Source organism: Lacerta agilis, chromosome 9 (assembly GCF_009819535.1).
Source record: "Lacerta agilis isolate rLacAgi1 chromosome 9, rLacAgi1.pri, whole genome shotgun sequence".
NCBI classification, from domain to species: domain Eukaryota; kingdom Metazoa; phylum Chordata; class Lepidosauria; order Squamata; family Lacertidae; genus Lacerta; species Lacerta agilis.
In genome coordinates this window covers 4,811,814-4,837,588 of record NC_046320.1, presented here as the reverse complement: position 1 = coordinate 4,837,588, position 25,775 = coordinate 4,811,814, and the positions used below count along the sequence as shown (strand labels likewise).

The 25,775-nt window shown below is 40.3% G+C and overlaps 1 protein-coding gene across 4 annotated transcripts in view; it reads right to left on the bottom strand.

Annotated features, from left to right (window-relative positions):
- Nucleotides 1-25,274, bottom strand: part of RBPJ (recombination signal binding protein for immunoglobulin kappa J region) — a 34,337-nt gene extending 9,063 nt beyond the window's left edge. The window contains exons 1-6 of one of the 4 annotated variants that reach the window (XM_033159658.1): nt 25,185-25,215; nt 21,144-21,186; nt 7,683-7,721; nt 4,348-4,443; nt 1,539-1,704; nt 195-369 (exon numbers count right to left, since the gene is read on the bottom strand). In XM_033159658.1, the coding sequence (XP_033015549.1) occupies nt 195-369; nt 1,539-1,704; nt 4,348-4,436 (430 nt within the window). In that variant the 5' untranslated portion in view covers nt 4,437-4,443; nt 7,683-7,721; nt 21,144-21,186; nt 25,185-25,215. Of the gene's footprint in view, nt 1-194; nt 370-1,538; nt 1,705-4,347; nt 4,444-7,682; nt 7,722-21,143; nt 21,187-21,862; nt 21,963-25,056; nt 25,082-25,184 lie in introns of those variants that run through there. The other 3 variants (XM_033159659.1, XM_033159656.1, XM_033159660.1) reach the window with 3 other exon arrangements.
- Nucleotides 25,275-25,775: the final 501 nt, after the last annotated feature.

The following is a 25,775-nucleotide window of genomic DNA, read 5'->3' as shown; positions in this document are numbered from 1 at the left end:
ATGATTCTATGGTGTATTTGTTATAAGGGTTCATGCCCTTCTAAATTGCTAGTTCAAGTTATCATATAGCAGCATTGCTGTTCCTACATACACACCCAATGCACGATTAAAGGCATTTTCTCGTTTGAAAATTATGACATACAAATAAAGGTGGCATTGTGCTGTACAAAGCAGCTTGCAAAATCAATACTTACAATCCGCATTCTTCAGCGACTGTTTCTTTTTAGATGGTTTGGAAATTACTTTGATTCGTTTACTGAGGAACACACCAATATCATCGCTATTGCCATAGAACATTTTTACTGATAACATGAAGTGCTTTCGCTTGTCGGAGTCAGATATGTACAAGGTTTTAGCTGTGCAATAGTTCTGTGGATAAGAACAGGAATCAATTCATTAGAAGTTTTAAGTAGCAACAGAAGGACAAATTATGACTTCAAAGCATTACGTGCTAAGGCAATTTGTCAGCTGATCTGTTCAGAGATCTGACTGGGCATTGTGCTCTTCTGAGTGGCTTGTACAAGACTGGGAGGACTGACTCCAAATGTCACAAGGTTTGTGGAGTGGAGGAAATGGTCAATCATGTTCTATGGGATTGTTTGAAGCGTATGGGACATATAGGTGGCAGTAACAGGGTCTTTGCTTGGCCAAGCTACGCCTCGGGAATAATAATTGTCTACCTGATATGAGAGAAAAGTAGTAAGAGAACTGGGCTGTGGTACCCATGATTAAAGGAAAGCATGGAAGAGACTCATACTGGACTGAGGCATCTCCCTATAATGCAATGAATTAAAAAAAAACCTAAGAAACAGGCAACTAACTATCTATAGGCACAGAACTCTGTTCAACTTTTTTTTGTCTCTGGCTGTTGAGGCAGTGAAATGCTCCTTCATAGAGAAAAGCTAGGACTATGATACTACAAGAGACTTCAATTAATTCCCCTTGACATCTTGGGGTGTAAGCAATTTCCCCAACATCCCAGGTTACTGCAAATATACCAACATTATTATGAACTATCTTCGTAAGGTCTACACATGCTGCTTCAAAAAGCACACAGGGCTTTCCAAACACTTCAGGGAGCTGTATACTTCCTTAGCGAGCATCACACATGTGTGGCTACTGAATTATGACACGTCCAGTTTTTATGGACCCAAGTACAGCATGCTTGGCTGCATTTTTGTTTGCACTAATAGCATTAGAAATGTGGGATCTTAATTTCAAACTGATCAGGTCTGTAAACTTTCAAATTCTGAAATGCGCACCCGATCCAAACAGGCTAGTGTCCCCTACTCCAGGCAATCCTTACAACAAGTTTACACATAGGATGAATTCTTGTACATAGTCAGTATCTACTCATTTTCCTGAGAACGAAAAGAGTGACCCAGTCAATTACTTACTCCCAAGAAGGAGCTCCACATTCTACGTTTTATCTTCTTAAGCTGGTTTATTGCCATAAAACACATATTGAAAAATGACTCAGAAGGCCTTCAATACATCAGTGAGTTAGCATATAAAATACAGATTTGTACTCATCCTACCTTTCCTTCCAGATTTAACTGCTGCATTTCTTGGTCACTATTACCTATCCCAATAAAAGCGCATGGTTGAGACTCTTGTTCAGAGCAGCCATCCCGTTCCATCTGTTCTTTTTTTTTCTTCCACCCACTACCCATAAGATAGACACAGGGAGGGGGGCAAAAGAACCTGAAAATGAAAAACAGAGTGTTGGGTTCGAGCTCAATGCATTTGGTTAAAGCTGTGTGTATTCTATACAAAATAAATACAAGTCTGAACAAAATCTGAAGCAAGAGAAACTGGGTTCTGTGGTGCACCTGTAAAAGTGTAAAAGAGTATTGGAAAATGATCCATAATGAATTGAAAAAAATGATTAAAAGTACCTTCCAAAAAAACAACACAACAGAGTCCTTTCTGTTGGGGATAATTCAGACTGAAATTCCCGGGTGTTAAAAAAGGTTATTTATGTATGTCACTACCGTGGCCCGTGTTTTGTTAGCCCCAAAATGGAAAACAAGCGAGGTCCCAACCAAAGAAGAATGGCAACTTAAGTTGACAGAACATGCACAATTCGCAGACTTAACATATAGAATAAGATAACAAGAAGAACATACATTTAGAGAAGATTGGAAAACATTTATTGAATATATGGGAAATAATTGTGTACAGCTGAAAACGCTGGCAGCATTAAGATAAATTCAACAGTGTAAATAAGTTTTGATGGGTGCAATAATGGAATATTGAATGATATAGTTTTTGTAAAATATGCAGGGATTTATGATATGTAAAATGAACTATGGAAAGAGAAGAAGGGAAGTCATTGATATCTTAAGGATGTAAAGTGAGTATTTTAAATTGTAAAACAGAAAATTTAATAAAAATGAGAGCGGGAGAGAGAGAGAGAGAAACTTTACTAACTGTGCATAGTTTTATTTTGCTCCTGCTTAGCCATATGGAACTAACTACGCAGGACACTAAAACCCAATTCCTACTTTGCAAGGATTTATCAGGCATTTCTCACATTTTTCCAACCCATATAAATCTGTGCCAGCTGATCGTTATAAGAATAACTATTCAAGAATCAATGTTCTGAATCTGAGTTTGATCCCACCCCCCGCCACTTTCTCCCTGTCCGTTTTCCCTTGTGTGTCTTTTTTATTATTATTGTAAGCCTGAGGGAAGGTTTTTTTTATTGACTGTATATAGTCTTGTGTTAATTGACTGGAAATAAGCCACTCTGGGGACACTTTTGGCTGAAGAGCTCTAAATGCTTTAAATAATGATGATAATTCTTTTTCAAAGAGCAATCGCTACGGTTTTAGGATGAAGAAACACACTTTTTAAAACGAAAACTGAAATTCCTGGATACTCTGTTTTCAGAATCAATAGGAGGCAACTGTGGAATTACAGAGCAACACAGCCTTGGCTCCATAACAATATAAAAGGTATCGGCACTACTGCTTATTGCATGCTTCTAAGCCTGACTGATTTCTATTAGAGAAATCAAACATGTACTTAAATTTCCCATTGAAGAAAGGCAAATGTAAGACAGGAGTGGGGAGTGTTTGCCATCCCCAGAACTGCATTTTCTTGGGGGAAATCAGTCAGGGGCAGCAGGTCCATAGGGGACAGGGTCAATGTCAAAAGTGGATCACTCCTCCCTCTCTCTAACATCCCCACTCCCACCAAAACCATATTACATTGGAAGGTGGCGGACTCTCTTTCACTGGAGGGTTTTAAGCAGAGTGCGGATGACCACCTATTAGGATGCTGTGGTAGTGCTTTTCTAGCACTGGCAGGAAATATATGAGCTTTGATGTCCTTTCCAATTCTTATGATTCTATGATTCATTCATTCCATTCCAGCCTCTCTCTTCCCCTTTTCACTTTATCACCTCCTCTCTCTTTCTCTCCTCTCCTTGTCTCCCTGTGCAGCAAATTTATGCTTTAAAAAAACAGCTTCCATTGGGGATAATGCAAGCTGTTTAATTGATGCAAGGGTGGAGGGTGGGGAGAGGTGGGATAACAGCATAGAGTTGTAACACCTCCAAAAATAATTTTAAAAAATCACCCCCAAAATCACAAAAAACACCTGCTTTTATTCTGTTTTGTTAGCACAGTGCAAGCCGTTTTTGAGCCTAACTGCTGACTTTTAAAGCTATAGGAACAAGAGGAAAACTGGAAAAAAAAATCCAAAGAAGTCAAGATTCTATCTAAAATATCAACTGATACTAAAAGTATCCCCAGTATCTCCACTCCAATTTTTCACTCCAGTATACTGAAAACATTTTTGTAAAAAAAAAACAAAAAAAAAACTAATATAGGTTTCATTAGCATTCCTCATTTGGCCAGTTGAAGAATGTCTAAATACCAAGCCAGCCTTTATGTGCACACTAGGTGGAGCTCCACCCAAAGCAAATTTCAGGATTTCAAAGAACCAAGAGCCCAAACCTACACTGTACAAGTATAACAATTTGAAACAACCTGGAACCAAGCTTACACTGTATAATAGAGCTTCTGAAATGGCACTACCAAAATCTAGAGAAAAGATACTGTGTGAATGCCTGAAGTTCTTCTAGAGCAGCAAAAGATTGCCATAGTCAAAACAAAATAAAAAATAAAAAAATTCCTTCCAGTAGCACCTTAGAGACCAACTAAGTTTGTTCTTGGTATGAGCTTTCGTGTGCATCTGAAGAAGTGTGCATGCACACGAAAGCTCATACCAAGAACAAACTTAGTTGGTCTCTAAGGTGCTACTGGAAGGAATTTTTTTATTTTATTTTATTTCCCATAATGTTTCAAAATGGCACAACAGAGCACACAGCACACTAACCTCTTTTCATTTCCATACGATTTCTGTGCAACCTTTGCATGAAGGATTAGGACTGTTTGATCGCCACGCTCCTTTAAATAGTTTCTCATTGCTTCCCTGAGAATTAAAAAGGCACAATAAAATTAATAGAAATACTCAAAAACAAGTTGTATGGCAAAGGCATTGGGAGTCCAAAAATTTAAAGAGAGCACCATGTTGGTTTTATGTTTTGATACTTAAAAATATTCTGGCAAAATAAACAGCCCAAGTGTATGGAGTACAAGATATTTGCAAGCACATACCTTTATAATCTCAAGAGGCTCACTGGTGGGGCTTACAGAGTTGCCAAGGGGCATGTAGGTGGCTTAACCTAGTTTCTGACTCCCTCCTCCTGCAGAAAGCATCTCCCTATCATCAGGCAACAGTAGTGAAGTGAAAGTCCAAGAGTTATCCATCACAAGGATTATAATTAGTGGAATACATGATTTAAAGAAGGACTTGGGAACTGGCCCTTACTTTCTAGCAGAGCTGGAAAAGACATCAGCCTGCCTTTGGACAGTGGTGGCTTTTTGGAGTAAACACTACTAAGATAGATGGATCAAGAGCCTAACACAGTTGAGGCACTTTCATTTGTTTTGTCTTCACAAGCAGTAGCCTATCTACAAAATCTAGCTCTACTCGGAAAGGATAAATAGCCTCTTTCAAAAGTCTAATTCAGTGGTACTTCTGGTTGCGGACGGGATCTGTTCCGGAGGTCCGGCTGGATCCAGAGGTTTTCACAACCGGAAAGATCGCTTCTGAACACAAACGCACGGCAGTAGTGTGCTTCTGCACATGCGCGCATGGCAAAATTCCGGAAATATACTTCCATGTTTGCCACTTACGTATCCCGAAGTTTACGTAACCGGAGGTACGACTGTATTTTTAAATCCTTTTTTTTAAAAAGCATAAAATGTTAAACGGCTTAATTATTCAGCCTCAAAGTATACCGGTACTCTGGTTGGAATTACATGCCTTTTAATGGCTTAACTTGGGATGTGAGTGGCGCTGTGGGTTAAACCACAGAGCCTAGGGCTTGCTGATCAAAAGGTCGGTGGTTCGAATTCCCGCGACGGGGTGAGCTCCTGTTGCTCAGTCCCAGCTCCTGCCCACCTAGTAGTTTGAAAGCACGTCAAAGTGCAAGTAGATAAATAGGTACCACTCCAGCGGGAAGGTAAACGACGTTTCCGTGTGCTGCTCTGGTTCACCAGAAGCAGCTTAGTCATGCTGGCCACATGACCCGGAAGCTGTACGCCGGCTCCCTCGGCCACTAATGCGAGATGAGCGCCGCAACCCCAGAGTCGGACATGACTGGACCTAATGGTCAGGGGTCCCTTTACCTTTACCTTTAATGGCTTAACTACAGAGCAAGCAGGAACTCATTCCAAAATACATTCCTGGATGTATCCCTAATTCTATATTTGCTAGAAATTTTTCTAAATGCACATGAACCAAAAGCAGCTAAGACAAACGTGTTAGGATGCTGACATCTGCCTATAGTTAGGGGATTTGCCTCTTAAGATTACCAGTACTTTCCCATTTCATTTCAAACAATATGCAGTTATCATAGGGCAGAACCTGTGGAAATGATTAGTTTTCAAAGGCTTCCCTAGTAGGCTACCAAGAGAGGAAAAGAAGCAATAACATGCATATTCTACAGTCTTTCTGAAAATTATGACTAGCATTCCACACTGGTGCTCCAGAGAGTGGGAACAGCTTCTGTTCACAGAACAAAAGGCTGCTTCCATTCACAATACTGAATGCCACCCCATTGTCATGAACTGTAAACTTTAGCTTCGTCCTTGGCTACTAGGAGAGAACCTGCATTGCAAATAATGCTAACATACAGATAAAATAGAACATTTGTCTGCAGGAGGGCTGTTTTGAGAATACAAACTAAAGCAACGGGGGGGGGGGGAGGATTCAAAATCTAGTGTTTTGCCAAGGAACAGGATATGATTTAATACTGTAAAGACCAGACACAAAATGTACTAATAAAATTGTTCCAGTTACAGGTAGGTAGCCGTGTTGGTCTGCCATAGTAAAAAAAAATTTAAAAATTAAAAAAAATCCTTCCAGTAGCACCTTAGAGACCAACTAAGTTTGTTCTTGGTATGAGCTTAGTTGGTCTCTAAGGTGCTACTGGAAGGAATTTTTTTATTTTTTTATTTTGTTTCAATAAAATTGTGAAAGTTAAACTAAAAAAGGGGGTAGCTGAATATTTCAACAACAGTAAAAGGCAGCAAGAAAGCATATATTGTTCAATGATAAATTCTCATCCAGTTCAAGCTCTTGAGCCCTTTTTATCAGTGAGTGGTCTAACCTAAGCATAATGAGGGGTATTTAAGCCAATCTGGAAGTTGTTTTGGATGAGGAGAAGGTCTACATAAATAACTAAATGCCTGAATTGTTGTGTGTTTAGAATTTCCAATATTTAAAAAGGTCAAAAAGGCAATCCACGGTGTATAGGTGCATGCATTTGTGTAATCCTGCACACCAGTTGCAGTCAGGTGATCCAGCCCAGATTAACATGCCCTCACTCAATTCAGAACTCCCCCAAGAGAGGAGTGCTTTTACTACACTGGCCTATTAACTTTGGGAAAACCTGCATTTAGACAGAAGGGCCGCAATACTCTTTTTTTGCAAACATTTCATAATTTTAGTACTTTATGGGCTGTGAACTGCCTTGAGATCTTATGATGAAGGGTAGTATATAAATCTAACAAATAGATAAATAAATACAAAAACATTGTATGACTGCATCTTATTGTGCTGTTTAATACCACACTCACTCTGAAGGCTGAAAAAGATGTCTATAAATATTGAAAATTATTAAATGTGGTACCTTTAGGCTGAAAACTAACCTAATAAAAAAAAAGCAGAGGTGAAGAATTATTCCATAGTCGGATTGACTTGACTTCACCCTTCTTTTTACAATATATTGCCATAAAATTTGTATTTACAAGGTGGGACAAGAAAGGAATCCACTGTGTATTTGGGCCTAGTTCATTCCAATAACAGATGCAGTAGTAAAACTGTTCTTCGAGTGTATCACTTCAAATGACAGGTAGGAATAGATTTACATGGTCAAATGTAATTTCTCCGGGGGGGGGGGGGGACATACTTGCACAAACAAATTTAGCATATTGGGAAAAGGCTAAGCTACAACCCATTTTTATGACAACTAGATCTTCATACATAATTTTAAAAACCTATGAATTAACAGTGAACCATGCAATTGCCTGCCCAAAGTCTGAAGGAACTAAGAAACTAATTGCATAAACTAGGCTCTAGCAACACAAATAGTTATGTCTTACCTGGTGAGCCGTTTAGGTTGAGGTCGCTCACCAAATTTCCTGTAAGCAAAAAAACACAAAACAGTCATTTGTAGCATTTCTTACTCAGAGGTATGGCCCACTGTGTTGAGTATATCTTCCTCCAAGGTATACATGTACAGGAATGCAGTTTCAATCTGTCCAGCTAACAGAGTATATGAACTGTTAACTCGATCTGCAAGCCTAACAGAGCAGCACAATCCTGCTAAAGAAGTGTTCAAAATATGCAGTTCTTATCTACCCTTTCCTTGATCTTTCCAAACTTTAAATTCCTATTAAAAACGGCAGCTCTCACTTTTTCCAGTTAAACCATTCATTCTAGCATGGATGTGCTCTGCAGCATAAGGTGTTTGTTTGTTTTTTTAAAAAGACATATGAAAATTCACATTGTTATTGATTTTTTTAAACTGTGCTTTCTCGATGAATAAAAGAAATCAAAATTTTATGCCCGTTAACATTGGTTAGCAGTTCAAAAAACAGTAACTGCAGTAAAAGAAAACCCAGGATTCAGCTACATGAATTTGATTTGAATGCATTATAAACATGCAACACCAGATCGCACCAGAGAGCACAAAACCTTTCTATAGTATTTTTACATAGGTTTTTTTTTCTTTTGTTATATCGATTTAATTTCTGACTTATTTATAGCAGGGGTTTCCCCCCTGTGTGTAGAACCACCTCCAGATGCATGACCATTATCACGCTATGGCAACAGAACAAACAAACAAACCCCCAAGTCCAAATTTATCTGCAAATTATTGGGAAAACCTATTTTCAATACTATCAGGAAACCCCCCTCACTGCGGTGGGAAGACAGCCCACTTTTGCAGTACCGGGAACCCCCTCCTGCCTTGAGCAGCTCATCGTCTTCCCAGAGTGAGGGAAGCGACAGCCAATCCAGTGGGGAGGGGGAGCTGGTAGCAGGAAGTCGGCGCAGGGGCTGTGCCAGAGTTGGAGAGCCTCAGCACCAGGCAGGAAGTGGGGAACAGGGAGCTTTTACCGCGCCCCGTTTTCGCAGGGAGGAAGGACGTGGAAGGGGAAGCGGGGGTTCAGAATCCCGCGCCTCTTATGTTGGACTAAAAACCGGAAGCAGACATTCCCGGACTCTGCAGAGGGATGAGCTGGACGTCTTTACTGTAACTCCACTGTAAATATCGGCACAATAAAGAACTTAGTTTAGAAGAAGTTCTGCATCTGCCTGATCCCTCATGAGCAACCACTGAGAGTCCTTACAAATACATAGAATAAATAAAATTTACAGAAATTCCTTTGCATTAACAAATCCATATCAGAAAAGTAAAGAGCATGAGAAACGTTCCGTAAGCAAGCATCCTATTCCCCACAAATTCAAATGTGTGGAACTGCCACTTTGTTCCTTCCTTCACATGAGCAGGCAGGTAAGTCAGAAAGCCATGACCCATACCTTTCCACTACGTCCAAACCAGGAAAATTTGGTTAATGGCTGCCAAACATGGAGGCCCTGGTTCTTTTTATTTATAACCAGCATTAGAAACTAAGGATATATAAGCTAGGTGCAAAATTGCTCCTTAAAACAGGGTTACAGTCGCCAAAATGGATTGCTTAGTTGCCATTTTTGGATCAGATGGCTGAAACATCGTATTTTTCAATACAAATTTTGGGTTTCTGAAATTCATTCTGATTGTACAGATAAAACGTAACAGGATTCTACAGGATGTGTTGCTAGTGTGTGAAAACAGTTAGATTTAAGGATCCCCAAGCATGAACCTCCAAATGGTGGAAACTTCAGGCGCCATCCTAGCATCCGGGCATCTTCACTTGGTTGCAAGTGTCTGAAAGCCAGGTGCAAAATGCACCTGTCACTTTTGAACACTGTTTATAACTACTGTATAACTATTGTAACTATTAACCAAGTTAACTAAGCTTTTGCTAACAGAGGTTCCTGGCTTATTTGCTAGCTTGAGTGAAGGAAGATGGTAAACAAGTGTGTGGTGTTGCAACCTGTTTATATCTTGGCTTCAAATATAAGATTTGATTGTCTGAATGCAGCCAATTATAGCCTCTATTAAAACTTCAACATTCTCTGTCATTAGGGTATTTATTCGTCCTTATTCAGTGACTGCTGCTGCAGCCTGGGCTCTGTCAGTCTTAATATCCATGAACTACCGGTAATTCCTCTATGTCAGCTATAATCCATTCATTCTTAAGAAAAGCCTGTAATTTAACAAAAAGAAGATTATGGGGGATATTAAACACTAGTCCTACTCAGAGCAGACCCACTGAAGTTAATGGACATGACTTAGGTTCATTAATTTCAAACTGTCTATTCTACAGAAGACTTAATGCAACCCTATGCCTGAACATTTAATTTTCAATCTCACTGAATTTTCAGAGAGTGAGTGTTCAGAAAGAGTTCTGGTGTAGATCTGGATAGATATTTTGATTTCTTACACATAAGCTGTAATACCCTATGACTTATTTTTGCTTAAACTGAAACCCAACATTTAAATATAGTCTGATCCAAGTTTTAAGTATCCTTTAAAAGGTGGTGGTCTTCTTCTGGGATTCTTGTTAATTTTAAGATATATCCTGTCTCAAAATGTATTTTCCTTTTCCTTTCATTAATGCTTCTATAGTAGCATAGTTTTCATTCTTCAATCAGCTTTCTCTCTCCTTTCACTCAAGCAGTCTACCTTTGAGGCTGAAGATTGTGTTAAGCTTTTAATAGTTTATTTTCTAGTCCTAAATTTGCTCAGATGAAGTTTTATTTTCTAATTCTCTCCCTTTCATCCAATTTCTTTTGCTGCCTCCTTTCTCTCACAAATAACTATTCCTCCACACCTTTTCTCTCTCTTCAACATCTCCTAATGGGCTCTGGCCTTGGAAGCTTTTAATTTAATAATAATAAAATTATACTCTGTTGAAAGTTTTTCCTTGAAGATCCTCTTAGACTGTGATTTCTGCCTTTTGGGTCATATTTCAATCACCTATTTGTCTCTGAGCTTTATCATTAATTCTAATAAATCACTTCATAATTCATATCTTTTACAACCTAGACAAATAATGCAGTTCTAATCAACTACATAAATTAAAACTAGAACTCTCTTAAATTAGAAATTTTAATGACTCCTCCATTTTCATACATAATGAACTGATCAATTTCCTCACATTTTCTTAATCAAGTAACTGATTGATCATTGAGAAAATAAAATGTAAATTCAATTATCTTAATATAAATAAGATGTATCCTACCAATTAATCTGTTACTAGTATCCTAGGATTCCTATGTACTTAAATACCACGAAACTCCAAAAATTGTCTGCGGTGAAATAATTTATATATGCATACAACATGCAGACACACACCAGCTCAACATATTGACAGAACTTACTTCTACAACTTGCGGTCTTGTGTGCTAAAGACCACCTGTGTTAAAACAGACTTCTATAACGTTTGTATTTTTGATAATTTCTTGCAAACAGTTCTGGCTGACTGAGTTAAAAATCAGTCCAAATATTTTGGCTACCTCACCTACTCATTGTGACAAACAGATGACCTAAAAAAAACAAAACCCATTTTCCAGTTCACCAAAGCTTTCCAACTTGGTCACTTAATACACAAGTAATCTGGAAAGTATCTCTAAACAGTGTTCAAAAAAGAAGCAACAACAGACAACTTAAACAAAACATTATAAGAATACAGTTACGCTTTTAAAAAGTTACATAAATAAAAAGTTGCCAATATATAAAAATCAATATCAATTCATTTTCCTTCTGATACACCCAGCCTCCCAGTTTTTACCCAGGGTCTAAACAAACTTTCAGTTCACCCACAAACGTCTCACAGTGAGAAGAGTTCCTGGAAACAGCAGACATTGCCCTAGTCTCTCACTCTAGACTTGCTTTCTACAGGCAGGCCCAAGGCTGCCTACAACTGTGTCCCATTCAGCTGCACCCAGTTCTAGGTGCAGAAAGTTTGCTGAGATTCCCAGGGAGTCCAAAGGACAGAGAAAGGGGCCCTCTACATTCACAGCTCTTTCTTCACCCTCTGCCCTTGCCTCTTCCTTTAGCTGCTTTATGAAAAATAAGTGAATGAAGAGTTGTATTTTGTATTTTGATGAACACCAGTGCCTTTGTTTTTTGGATATTAAAAGCCAACATCAGGAAATTACACCCTTTGAATGGAAAGCTGCAAAACCTAGACAGCAAAATAATGACTACATTGGAAAGATTCTCAGTAAAAAGATTCCAGAAATCATTGATTGATTCTGTTTGCATATTCCACCGCAAGTCACTTCAAACAGGGTACTGCAAAGATACATACCCGGTAGGACTGATTCACACAACCATACATAAATGTTAAGTATGCTAATTACCATGCCACATTTCATATAGAGAGCATATGAAGTATGGTAATGAGTTCAGATATCATGTAAATGCCTCCTACATGTATAACATCACATGTGATGTGACACAGGCATTTGCAAATACATCCCAATGACAGAATATATTATTACAGGTGAGATGCATATAACCAAAGTCTTACATCATGCTTGGCATGCAGTGGGCAAGCAAGAACAACCTGAACCCCATTTTTCACAGTATTTTAAAAACTTAAAACAGACATTGTTTCTGCATCTCAGGGAAACTGCAGGAATATTTCCACATTTCCATTCCCCTGTTCAGTTCCAGTTGGGAACTATCCCTTCTTCCCCAGCTTGAAGCTTCCCAAAATTTGTTGACCTCTTGAGAAGTTTCATATCCCACCCATACATATATTTTACATTTTATCTACATGAATCAGACCTGAGCAATACGTATAAGCTAACCTGATCTTCCGCCACTGCTATTTCAGCCCCAGAAAGCAACAGGTTTATTGAACAGTTGCATACATAGACAGTTATGTACAGTTTTGTGGGTCGAACATATATATGTGAGATAAAATTTACAAGAAGAATTCCAGGACTAGAAAAAATATAACATCTAGACTGGTTATTAGGAAATCTTCTGGAAATTGTTGATACAATGCAACTAATCAATTGAAATTAATTTCCATAAACAGTTTTTTTTTAAAGAAGAAGAAGAAGAAGAAAGAAAGCAAGCTTAAATAGAAAAGCTGGACAACCTTGAAGATTAGAAACAAAATAAATCAAGACAAAGTATTTCAGAAATCTTTCTCTAAGCTGCATCCTTATTTTCAATATTCCAGGCTAGCTGACTTTATCATAAGATTACACTTTCCTGTGTAAACACTGCAGTATAGTGGACAATTTTTAATGTTTTTAATGTAGGAATATCTGGATTCAAATCTCTGCTCAGCCATGAAGTTCATTGGTGGCCTTGAGCAAATTATTCCTCAATACCTCATAGAAATGACGTAGGATAAAATGGGAAAGGGGATTGTGAACCTAATGCATTCTACTTAAACACCTTGGGGAAATGATAGCAAGGCATATCTAATCAAATAACATTGTGTCCATCCACCTGCTTTACTCAACTGATACTTAAAATCAGGGGTGTATGGGGTGTAAGGGGAGGAGTGGGTAGTTTGGTCTCACCTGTGGCTCCTAGAAGCTCTCAGTATGCAAGAATAGCTACACCCCAGGAAACTGCTCCAAATGGCCAGCTAAACCAAGTGAGGGTAACCAATGGGTCTCAAACCCTCAGATAGGATCTTTCCCTGCATGTAAAGAAAGGCTCTGGTGAACTGAGCAGGCAAGACTGAACAGTGGGTCCAATGGTCAAGAAGGCATTTTTTGAATGTCCTGTAGAGCAGTGTTCCCCAACCTTGGGCCTCCAGCTGTTTTTGGCCTACAACTCCCATCATCCCTGACCACTGGCCTTGCTAGCTAGGGATGATGGGAGCTGTAATCCAAAAACAGCTGGAGGCCCAAGGTTGGGGAACACTGCTGTAGAGGGAAGTGAGGGGCAGATGGGGCTTGCCAGACTGGGAAGGTAGCCCATCTAGGAGATGGAAAACTCTGATCCTAAACTTCCGCTGCCTTGCAGGATATCTTCGGGAAAAGAAAAGGATAATAATAATAATCATCATCATCTTCATAATATAATAAATTGTAAACCCTACACTAACCTGGAGAAGAGTCTCCAAGATGGCTGGATGACATCTTGTAGCCCTACTTCTGGCAACTACAGCAGCCAAGTTGGTGCCAAACGTATTGATCTGCTTTCCTTTGGACCATATCAGTGAGACCAGGACCTCCATACATCCTGCCCAGGCTTGCACCCTGCGGAGGTCACTTCAGTGCTGCTAATGCAGCAATTTGACTTCACCCCTGGAGGCGCACTCCATTGCCTCTTGAGACAGAAGGATGCCAAGAACTTAAAATGCATTTTTGCATTTTAAATTTCCACCCCTTATTTCATTTTCCATGTGTAAATCAAATAGCCATAGAATGAATGTGGCAGTTTGAACATTGTTAATATGAGAAAGCAAGAGAGTGATGATCAACAGTAAGGCCTTTATTTCAAAAGGCATTTTTGTGCATGACTTGTAAAGATGTCTTTTCATCATTTCTTTGTGGTTTCAAGTGAAAGTCAAGAGTTCACTGTTGTGTGATATTAATCAAATACTACACATACTGAGAAAGCTCTCTGTCTCATTTAAACAAAAAAAAAATGGGCTACATGCCCATGTCTATCATAAGATCCACTACCATTTCTATTAAACTGCACTAACCTTTCTATGACCATGTCACCTCAGTCATTTTAGAAGTTCATGGACAGGCAAAATGTCACATCACGGCACTATGTAAAGACAAAAGGACAACAACCGCCATGCCCCAGCAAACTTTTACTCTTACTACAAACAAGTTGAAAAGTCCAAGGCTGCATTTACGTAAATGGCTGCTGTTTTGCTGGAGAACATCAATGCAATAGTAGTGTGCTTTTCACCTTTATTTATGATGGTGTGTTTATTTTTTCTCTCATGGTCCAATTTATTTCTAATGCTACATATTCAAAGGCATTCACTTGTTCTTTAAGAGAAGTCACTTATTCCTCTGCTTAGCATTTAGAAATTTGCCAAAGAGTTCACAACATGTGGTGGTAACGTCTAAAGTGCCCCAATGGAATTGATTGTGCATCTGTGATCTTCTACAAAACTTAAATATTCTGCAGTAGGCATGGCAACATGGAAAAAGGTGAATCAAATGCAGAATAGTTTTTAAATTACTACTAAAGGGAATGGAAACTTTTTGTCTCAACAAACGGTAACTAAAAATTCAAAATAAAAAAGTTTTTGTAATATGCAGATTACATTTGAGCCCAAATGCCCCCCAAATTTTGAAGTCCCATTCAGTAGTGGTGAAATAGAGAAGCATTCCCCCAAGTTTTAAGAGATATACAGCAAAATAACCGCCAATGAGAGAGGTATTTTTTACCTTTAAAAGCTGCAGCAACTTTGTTGTTGTTTACATTATTTTACCACTGGCCGAGGTGGCAGGAAGAACCTAGCTGCAATCTCACTGTCTTAACCACAATTGTCTTTTGCCCACTATACCCTGGACCACATTCACATCTGTATGTCTTACAAAATCGAAAGTCACCCAATAAAACTGAAATAGTTGGCCTAGATAACTGAGTTGATTGATCTGCAATAATATTGGCATCAATGATGTGATGAATGTAATTTTGTCCTCAAAGTGCCTAGCAAACATGATGCAGTGTGCCTCCAAGGGATGTCCAGGTTGCAAAGCGCCCCAAAATACTTGAAAGTGCTTCACTAGTGGTGGACAAAAACTGCTTCTTCACCATGCACACGAAAGCTCATACCAAGAACAAACTTAGTTGGTTTCTAAGGTGCTACTGGAAGGATTTTTTTATTTTTTTTATTTTGTTTTGACTATGGCAGACCAACACGGCTACCTACCTGTAACAGAATAGGCATAGACAAATAATGTGCTCTTGTTTTTGTTTGATTGAACTTATTAGTCCTTCTCCATCTGCATTCTTGCTGTCTCCCAAACTGCTTCCCTGCCCTCAGCTCAGGTACAAGCAAACCAATATAGCCAATAATAATTTCATGAATTTCTAATCCATGTTGTACAACCAGATAAATATTTTTAAATGCCAGAAATGTTTAAAATGACAAAATTTTACTTATTTATTTTCCCATATTCAACTTTTGCTGTAGGTAACAGCCTTCAGCACATAAAGGTAAATGGACCAATAATGACAAGCCATGTTCAGTAATTCTAAATTCATTCAAAATATTGTGTAAAACAGTGGCAATATCAGAGCTCTGTTCTTTAGCTCCCCCCCACACACCTGTCAAGACACTTCCCTCAATTTTCCTGAATGCAGTATCACTCTAGGAATTTCAGGGGTAGGGATGGGGGGACAAGCTTTCACAAATAAGCAAGAGGGTAATGCATCCAGGACTTTCTGAAGAAGGAAACTAGCAGCCACCACCTGCTAGCTACTGAGAGGAGCTCCACTTGCAGCAACTTGTAGCTGCAAAGTTTTTTTAAGCTAAAGGATCCACAGCAGCTGAAATGTTTCCACAAAATTCACAATTTTCTATGGAATTGGGGTGGCACTTGTGCTCAACCCTACCCTTCCCTCCCTGGGTGCAGTACACCATTCTGATAAGCTGTTAATCACCTGCTTCCTACACCTTGTTGCTGTACCCAGCTGACTGGAAACCCAGGAATTGCACAGCAACCTGCAGTCACTGAGTACAGCTGGAACAGGACAGCACATTTATCTATCTGTATGAGGGGTTAATGTCAACCCAGACAGACAGGAAAACAACATGCCAGCTGTCAAGGGATGTCTTAACACATGTTGCTGGCTGAAATGAATTGGAAATCAAAAAATCATACAATCGTAGAGTTGGAAGGGATCCTGGGGATCATGTAGTCCAACCCCCTGCAGTGTAGTAATATATAGCTGTCCCATACAGGGATAAAACCTGCAACATTGGCATTACAGTATCAGTACCACACTTTAACCAGCTGAGCTATCCAGGCACAGGCCCCATTCTAGGACCAATACTTTAAACAAAAAAATTTGAACCAGACAGATAGACACTAATTCCTGACTCCATCTTCCTGTGACCTCCCCAGTAGCACCTGAAGCAGGTCATTTCACCTTGCTGCAGGACTAATCCATCATTGGAGCAGCTCGTCCTCTCATCTGAATCCAAATATTTCACTCTTAAAAGTGCTTGGAAACCTAACAAGTTTCCCGTGGTGGTGGTGCAGTAATGTAATGTTATTAAAAGGAATTTGCTACCAACCACTGTCAGATGCAGAAAGCCAAGAAAAGTGCAATGTGTTGCCAGATGGGGGAGCTTAGACACCAAAGGAAGAAAGAATATCAGGAAAAGCAAGCTCCTTATAAAAGGATGGCTTTAAAAACCAAAAATTATTTTAACCTAAGCCTGTTTAACTTATTTTTCAAGATCCCACTACAGAAAATATTATAAATATTTTCCTAGCACTTTCAGAATAGTATTTTTTAAAAAATAAATTTATTGTTAGCCACTCCAAGGCCTCTTAAGGCATGAACACAGTAGCAATTTGAAAAAAATAAGCCCATTATGGCAAATAAATGCCACCCAGGAACAACTTGACAGTGGGTCCAAGGAGTGATTGATTCTCTATGATGAAGAGGGTGCAGCCAATTGCTCTGGAGATGGCAAGGCTCCTTCTCAGGAGGTCCTACATGGATATGGTGATATTAGGTAACTACCACACAGTCAAAAATGTCCCTTATGGGAGCACGATGATTGAGAAGGTAGTGATTAGTCAGTCCCAGGTGTGTCTGGATGAAGCAGATTATCTAGACCCATTTCATTCTGGCTTCAGGCCTAGATTCAGCACGGAAATGGCCTCAGTCACCCCAATTGATGACATTTTTATCAGGAGAGTGAGACCATGCTAGTTCTCCTTGACTTCTCACCAGCTTTTGAAAGAACCAACCATAACATTGACTGGCATGAGTTTTGTGGATTAGGAGCTGGAGGCACCACATTAGAGGGCTCTACTCTTCTTATCTGCAGGATCAGTACCAGACTGTAGCAGCTCAGCTCCCCAGCACTTGTGCTGTGGGGTTCCATAGGGTATTATTTTCTCCCCAGTGCTTTTTAAAGTTTGTCATCCCGGGATCTGAAGTACTATGTCATCAGTAAAAAGATAAAGGTAAAGGACCCCTGGACGGTTAAGTCCAGTCAAAGATGACTGTGTGTTTGTGGCGCTCATCTCGCTTTCAGGCTGAGGGAACAGGCGTTTGCCCACAGACAGCTTTCCGGGTCATGTGGCCAGCAGGACTAAACCGCTTCTGGCGCAACGAAACACCGTGACGGAAACCAGAGCGCACGAAAATGCTGTTTACCTTCCCACTGCAGCGGTACCTACTTACCGGTATCTACTTGCACTGGCATGCTTTTGAACTACTGGGTTGGCAGGAGCTGAGACAGAGCAACGGGAGCTCACCCCATCACAGGTATTCAAACCACCAATCTTCTGATCAGTAATCCCAAGAGGCTCAGTGGTTTAGACCACAGCGCCACCCACATCCCAAGACACCCAAGACAAACAACACTCTTTCTGTCCATTCAATCTAAATCAGGAGATATCATTCATGTGCTGGACTGGTGTGTGGAAGCAACAATGTGCTGGATGAGGGCCAATAAACTGAAGCTGAATCCTGATAAGTCAGAGGTAATGTCTGCTGGTGAACAGTTCCCAGGTCTGGAGTTGGGTAGAGTGCCCATTCTGGACTGAGTTGTACTCACCCTGAAGGAGCAGGTAAATAGCTCTTGGCAAAACACTGCTATCACTTGAAGCCCAGATAGTGTCAAGGACTGCATATGTCCTTGAAGCCCAGTTGGCAAGGACTGTATATTTCCAGCTCTGACTTGTTCACCAGCTACAGTTGTTCCTGGACTTTGACAGCTCAGCTATGTTAATACATGCCCTGGTAACCTCTCAATTAAGCTACTGCAATGTGCTCTTTGTGAGACTTTCCTTGAAGTCTGTCCAGAAGCTGCAGGTGGTGCAGAAGAGGCTGCTGACTGCCTATTTGCTACCTGAACTATTTGTTACCTGAACTGTCTGCCTATTTGCTACCGAGTCAAATTTAAGGTACTAATATTTGTCTATAAAATTCTATTCAGCTCCCCTAGTATCTACCAACCAATGGCTTAAGATCTGGTAGAGACCCTACCCAATAGTTCTATTTACAGCTATCTTCTGCAGTGTAGTTATAAAGAGCAGGGCTTATCTGTTGTGGCACTAAAGGTATGGAATTCCTTCTCCATGGGGATAAGACTGTTCCTTATGCTAGCTGATTTTAGGCATCATATTGGGATGCATTAGTATTCTTAGGCTTATAGAAATGATTACTCAAAGAGCTAGGCTGTTGCTGAATTATTATATTTTTAGTAAACTCCCAAAATTCTGATCCTTGTTCAATGCATATTTTTGGTTTTATGATTTACTTGTATTAAAGTGTTTTTTTTAATGGATTGGTGTGTACCATCCCAGGTACACACCTGGAACCCTCTAATTTCTACAGCTTGTATTTAAAAACAGAGCAATGTGATAATCAGTAATTCAGAGTTGACATCCGGGCTCTACCATCCAATTATGACCAAAATCCTAAGGTTTCTTAGCTCTTGCGCATACTTCCACTTCTGTAATATAAAGTAATATTAATGTTGTATATATAATGGAATGTTTCAGGATCCCAATTAGCTAACACACTTCTTCAAAGACACACAACAGACACATTTTAAAGTGATGGTTTTAAATTAAAAAGCTCTAAATAGCGTGTGCACTTTATACTTACAAGCTTTCTTCTGGCCCCCGTGTCTTAAAGTGATCACTACTTCAACATGGCACAAGGCAATACAGAAGAGTAATTTTTTAAAGGATTGCTTCACAATGGTGAATACATTTATTAGTACAAATTCTGAACAGTAAATTAGAGAGAGCATGTTTCCTACCAGTTTTATGTGGTGTAACCTGCCTCAGCATACGAGAAGCTATTTAAGTCAAACGCTGAAGAGCTTTCCATAGCAGGTTACAAAACCTAGTCTCTAGTCACCAAGATTACCAATCCAAAGGACAAGACAAAAGGAATAATAGTGCATAATGACAACACCTGCCAATCTAAATCACCAAGGACAACAATAACTAGAAGCAGCAGAACAGGCAAGATGATGTTAATTGTGTTTACGAATTACCAATCCACTTTTAAGTGCCCAAGATGATGTGCAACAATACACAAGAATGCATGTCACTTGAGTTCAAAAACTTTGTTCCAACAGCTGCCACCTTGCTTCTCAGATGCTAATGAAAGGCATAAATATACACTCTTGCCTGCTCCATTCATACTCCTCTCCTTTATCAGGTAATCTAACAGTCTGTTCTGTTCTCTATTCCCTCAAGAAAGCTTTCCTTATAACGCTTCCTAGTTTTTACAGCATTTAATAAATTAGTGCATAAATAACTTTCTATAAAGAATATCATGATAGCCAGCATTCGAAACTCCCATTGTTCTAGGTGCATTTTGCAACAAGGAATTTCATTAGCGTGAGCAGTTTCTGAGCTTTGGGAGCAGTACTGCGCCTAAGATTTCAGATTAAAACTGCAAGTAGAAGGAAAGAAGACTGATCGCTGAAGAATTGATGCTTTTGAATTATGGTGCTGGAGGAGACTATTGAGAGTCCCATGGACTGCAAGAAGATCAAACTTATCCATCCTTAAAGAAATCAGCCCTGAGTGCTCACTGGAAGGACAGATCCTGAAGTTGAGGCTCCAGTACTTTGGCCACCTCATGAGAAGAGAAGACTCCCTAGAAAAGACCCTGATGTTGGGAAAGATGGAGGGCACAAGGAGAAGGGGACGACAGAGGATGAGATGGTTGGACAGTGTTCTCGAAGCTACTAGCATGAGTTTGGCCAAACTGCGGGAGGCAGTGGAGGATAGGGGTGCCTGATGTGCTCTGGTCCATGGGGTCACGAAGAGTCAGACACGACTGAACAACAACAATCATATTTTTCAATGATCAAAATTATCTACATTTGAAGACAGAAATGGTTTGGTAGTAAGTTTATATTGTGGATCCCACAACTACTGCTGCTATCAAATCCACTGTCTTCAGCATATCATCTTATTTTGTTCATTTGTTTTATTATTATTATATTCAGGAGTATATTCAATAGCTGTACAGTGCCTAACACAATAAGATACCAAGTAATCAACACTTGTAGTACAGCCAATTTCCTAAACATTCCCTTCAAATAAAAAACAGAGGTGCTTGTTTATTCACATTTTTAGCATGACCAACTACAAATCTCAGTGTGTAGCCAAACTTAATTCACAGTCAATTCAACTTGTAATGGGGTTTTATAATAGAAAGAAAATACATGCAAATAAGCTCTGTACTACCTAACCTCAACTATCAAATAGCAGACACAATAATGATGAAGACTTACTTAGTATTTCTGAAAAATCCTCAGTTTAGGCTCCAATAAATGTCTAGGAAGAAGAGATTCCTAGTTATGAGTCAAGCAAAGAAACTCTTTATAAACACCGTGATTCCATGGCACAAAATTAATTCAGTCAGTAAAATACTCTTGATAAATCTTGGTGTGCAAGACAGAACATAAGGAAGGAGGGCATTTCTTAGATACACTGGACACAAACCATGATATGTCTTGATAAAGGCTCGCAAACAACCCCACAAGAATTACAAGCCTACCTGCTTGCCTCCACATGGCAGTATAAGTAATCTGTGATGTATCAACAGCCTGAGAAAACACAGAACTACTGATCCAGATTATAGAAGCCTTCTTAACTCTTCACACAAAGGGAATTCAAATTTGCCATGTAAGACTTTTTACAAATGTGGGTCAATACTTAAAAGGCTACAAAGCACCATCTACTCTACAAACTTGACAGTCTCTAAAAAACTATGAGACATTTTTATGAGTTTCATATAGATGTGTAAAGGATCAAGTGGCCTATAAATTAGTTAAATAAATAAGAAGAAACCAATGCCTTTAAAAAAAAACACTGAAGCAAGTCAATATTTATTTGGGGGAAGTAAACTAATTTAGTACAGTATTCAGATCAGAGAGGCAACTTTTACAAGACACACATCACAAGTTTACAGCTATAGTCTTTTGTTCTAAGCAGTCTCTTACAAGCTTACCAGTATCAAACTTCCGTCACTTGGGACATTTAGAAATCTGGTTAACTCTTTCAGGTGTTAACTCGCCAAGCACAGTTGACAGAGTCCAGTGCCCTTCATTTGTGTGTGCTGTCACCCCCTCTGCCTGTATATATCCACAAGTTGTACTTTTATTTGAGGTAGGTAGTCAACTTGCATGATGACAGATACAGGCAAGGAGAAGTACGGTAATACTTCTCTCATATTATTTCTTTGCTTCCAAATCCCCTTCCCCCGAGGAAGCTTTTTTTTTGCTGATGAATGACGGGTGGGCCACTAGAAAAGGAACATAGAAGAGTCCATCCTCAAATATACCATGTCTTCAAATACTTAAGAGCAGGAGTGGTCAGACTTCAGGTTCGTTGGGTTTCCTTTGTTCTCTATTAGCACCACAAGATCTACTCAAGAGAGCTAGGTGCAAGAGAGATATAGGGTTGTTGTTGGGGGGTTTTGGAAAAAGGGGGGTGCTTCTGAGCACATTCTAAACCTAGAAATTGGTTTTTGGTCCAAAACAAAAGTGACCTTTTAACCCTTTCCTGCAAAAATACATTCCCGGTTACTTTTATTTATTTCAGCAGTCTTAATTTAGCAAATAAAATAATTTTTGCTGGTACTGTTAAACAACTGAAAATACAAAACCCTGACAATCAGTTGAAGATCTACCTTCAGCCCACCCTTGCTTTATAGGGTACAGTTGAAAGGTTGCCCTAGGAATATTTTTCCCTAGGAACCTCACATTGCAAAGCAGTTTTCTAAGCTTCCAAATGTCCCTCTTCTCTCTGCAACCAGTCCAAGTTCTTCACTGTTGTTTCCACAAGTTTACAGAGGGTACAGTATTCAAACAAACACTGATTAGAAAAATGTGGTATCACCCAAATTAAGTCCTTGGATATGAATGCATGCTGTTCATCATATAAAAGCATGGCAATGATTCCCCCTCTAATATTCCTGCTGGTGTCCATCCTCCATGCATTCTTTTTCACCGGACAGAATTTCTCCTTAGGTTTCAAAGTAAATTTCAAAGCCTCCCATCAAATCAAATTTTCTCCAAATATGCTGCACTGCTGCTTAAGAAAATGATACTGATGTCTCTAACAATGGTCTCAGCATAGCATCTGCACAATGACAGTGTTACATAAAATATTAAATTATGTACAACAAAGTGCCCAATAATATGTAAGTTATTTTTACAGTGATAAAAGCAGCAACTAAGATCCAGCCAGAAGAGGCCCAAAGTGTGAAGAGCAGGATAGGAAAGGAGTTAAATTCTGTTTGCACAAAACAATAGCTCTCAATTAGCAAGGTACTACAAAATTGTAACTCCTCTTTTTACGACTTTTCAATGTACTGACAGAAGAACATATTCCACAAGATTTTTGATGTTAACTTTGTGTCAGAAATAGATTAAGGAATGTTAACATCATAATAATTAACTGTTCAGTGCAATCCTCGATACTTATTCAAGCAGAGAACTAGATCCTGAGGAACACATTTATCTTGCCTTCACTTACAAGCAATTTGAATTTGTAACAATCTAAAGCTAGAAGGAACTACTTTTCAGTTCAGAATGTTAGCAGCAATTTATTCTTAACAGTAAAAAAGTGTACCCTGAATACAGGACCAGAATAAAGATAACCTATAAACCACAGAAAGGCTGAATCAAATAGTCCAAGCCTACTTTCATCTTGACACCCCGACTTTAAAACCTTAAATAATTTGAAATTTGTAAGAAACAAATATGCTTTCTTTGGAGGGGAAGGGAGCAACATAGTAGTTGCATATTGTGATACAAAAGCATATTAGAAAGTGAGTTTATTGAAGGACCTTTCTGATATTTTCAACCAAGTGATCAACGCACTAATCTTAAAGACACTTTGTAGAAGTAAATTCCATAATTAATAGAGGGGGCATACTTTCACTTCGAATATTATAGCATAAGACTGCAGACACATTCGGAGTCTGGAACAGGAGATTGTTTCTGTAATGTCTGAACAACAGAAATCTCTACACAACAAATTCCCACCCAATCACCAAAAAGCATTTGCTTTGAATGAAATCATGTGACCTAAATGACACCAGCTACCTTGAAGGCTAACTCTAAGCCCCAATGAACTAACGCTGTTGCCAGAAGACAACCCATAACTTAAGTCAAGCACAACTGTGATATGCAGCAGCAACCTTTAATGAAAAGTGGAGGGCCTCATGAAGCAACACCAAAAAGGCATAATTAACTGCTGAGACAGAATCACAGAGTTGGAAGGGACCCTGAGGGTCATTTAGTCCAACCCCCTGCAATGCAGAAACCTTTTGCCCACTGTCGGGCTCAAAATCACAACTCTGAGAGTAAGAGTTAGGGCCCCTTCAAGGAAAACAGGAACATGCTCAGTATGTCACTAAGACCCAAAGCTCAGCTCACCTAGGGGGATTTTCCCATTAACCACACACCACAAAGCAAAGATACGGAAGCATTTGCTTTTAATCCAACCAACTTCATGCAACAACCTCAGGCACTGCAAGGAAGCTGGGGAAGTTAGTTATGCAATGCAACACACAGAGGACAGCTTAACCATGCAGGGCACTGGGGGGCTTTAAGTGACAGCTCTCATTGAGGGGGGCTGCGCCTCATTACAGGCACCACCAACACGAGCACCATGCAAGTGTCAAGGCAAGCCGATAGAATTCCTCCTTGCATTTCCTCTTAAGTCAGAAAGGCAGATGGTTAAGATGCACCGAGCTACCCACCCCCAAAATAAAAGCAGTCAAGAGCACGCAGACGTGCCAAGTTCCTCTGAGCCCCTGAAGTGACTTTTACTCCAGAGCGCTTTTTCCCTCTTTCCTTTTTTTTTTGGGGGGGGTTAACACCGTTGAGCCGGAGAGACGCAGGACCAGGCCGTTTTCATGTGGGGGGTGGGTGGGTGTTTTGCCTCTTCTCCCCACAGAAGCCCCCCGCTTCTCCCCAAAGCTACGAGCTCCGCGCGTCAAGAAGCGCTTCCTCACAGCGCCGAGGCTCGAGGCGGGACTTTTCCGCCACCCGGACCCCCAGCCCTTCGAGGGCCAAGGCGACTCGGCCTCCCAACCACCACCACCGACCAACCACCAGCACCAGCACCAGCACCGTTCCGGTTCCCCCGCAACCGGAGAAGCGGCAGCGGTCGGGAGGAGAAAGGAGACCCCACCCGAATCCGGAGCTCGAGGAACGGGCAGCGGAGGGGCGAGAGCCGGGAAGACCGGCTGAGGGACGTGAAGGAAACGGGCCCCTGAGGAACTATGTCGAGAGAGCCACCCCCCCCCCCCCCGCACTCACCCTGTCACAACAGGCGCCATCTTCCACAAACTCTCGCTAAAACTCCTACTCTCGCGAGAAGGGAGCCGAGGTAGCCCTCGCGCACACGCACGCGCGCGTCACCCCGCGGAACCAGCAACGCGCGCACGCGCGCGCGGGAGAAGACAAGCTTATCGCAACCGCGAAGGAGCGAAAGGGGGCGGAGCGTGCAGGAACCCCCGCCCACTCGCTCACGTCACTTACACACTGACAGGGTCTTTGTCGCTCTCCTGTCTCAGAACTCAGACACAACAGGCGTGGGAACTGGCCCGAAGACTCGCGAGATCACTTCGAGGGAAGCGGAGAAAGGATATCGCGAGAAGAGCGGTCATAGGAAGGAGGAGGGGCAGGGGGGGGAATTCCCTTTCTGCCTGACCGAGCGATCGCTGAGGCTTCGGCGTGGGAGAGAACGGACCGAACCATTCGCGTAGGGCCGTAGGCGAGACCATTTCATTCATTCATTCATTTTTTAATTTTTAATTTATATTTTTCAGGTTTATACATTTCACTTCCCCCTCTTTCTGCGGTTCCTTAAATTTATTTTTACTATCTTCTGCAAATTCCAAATTAACT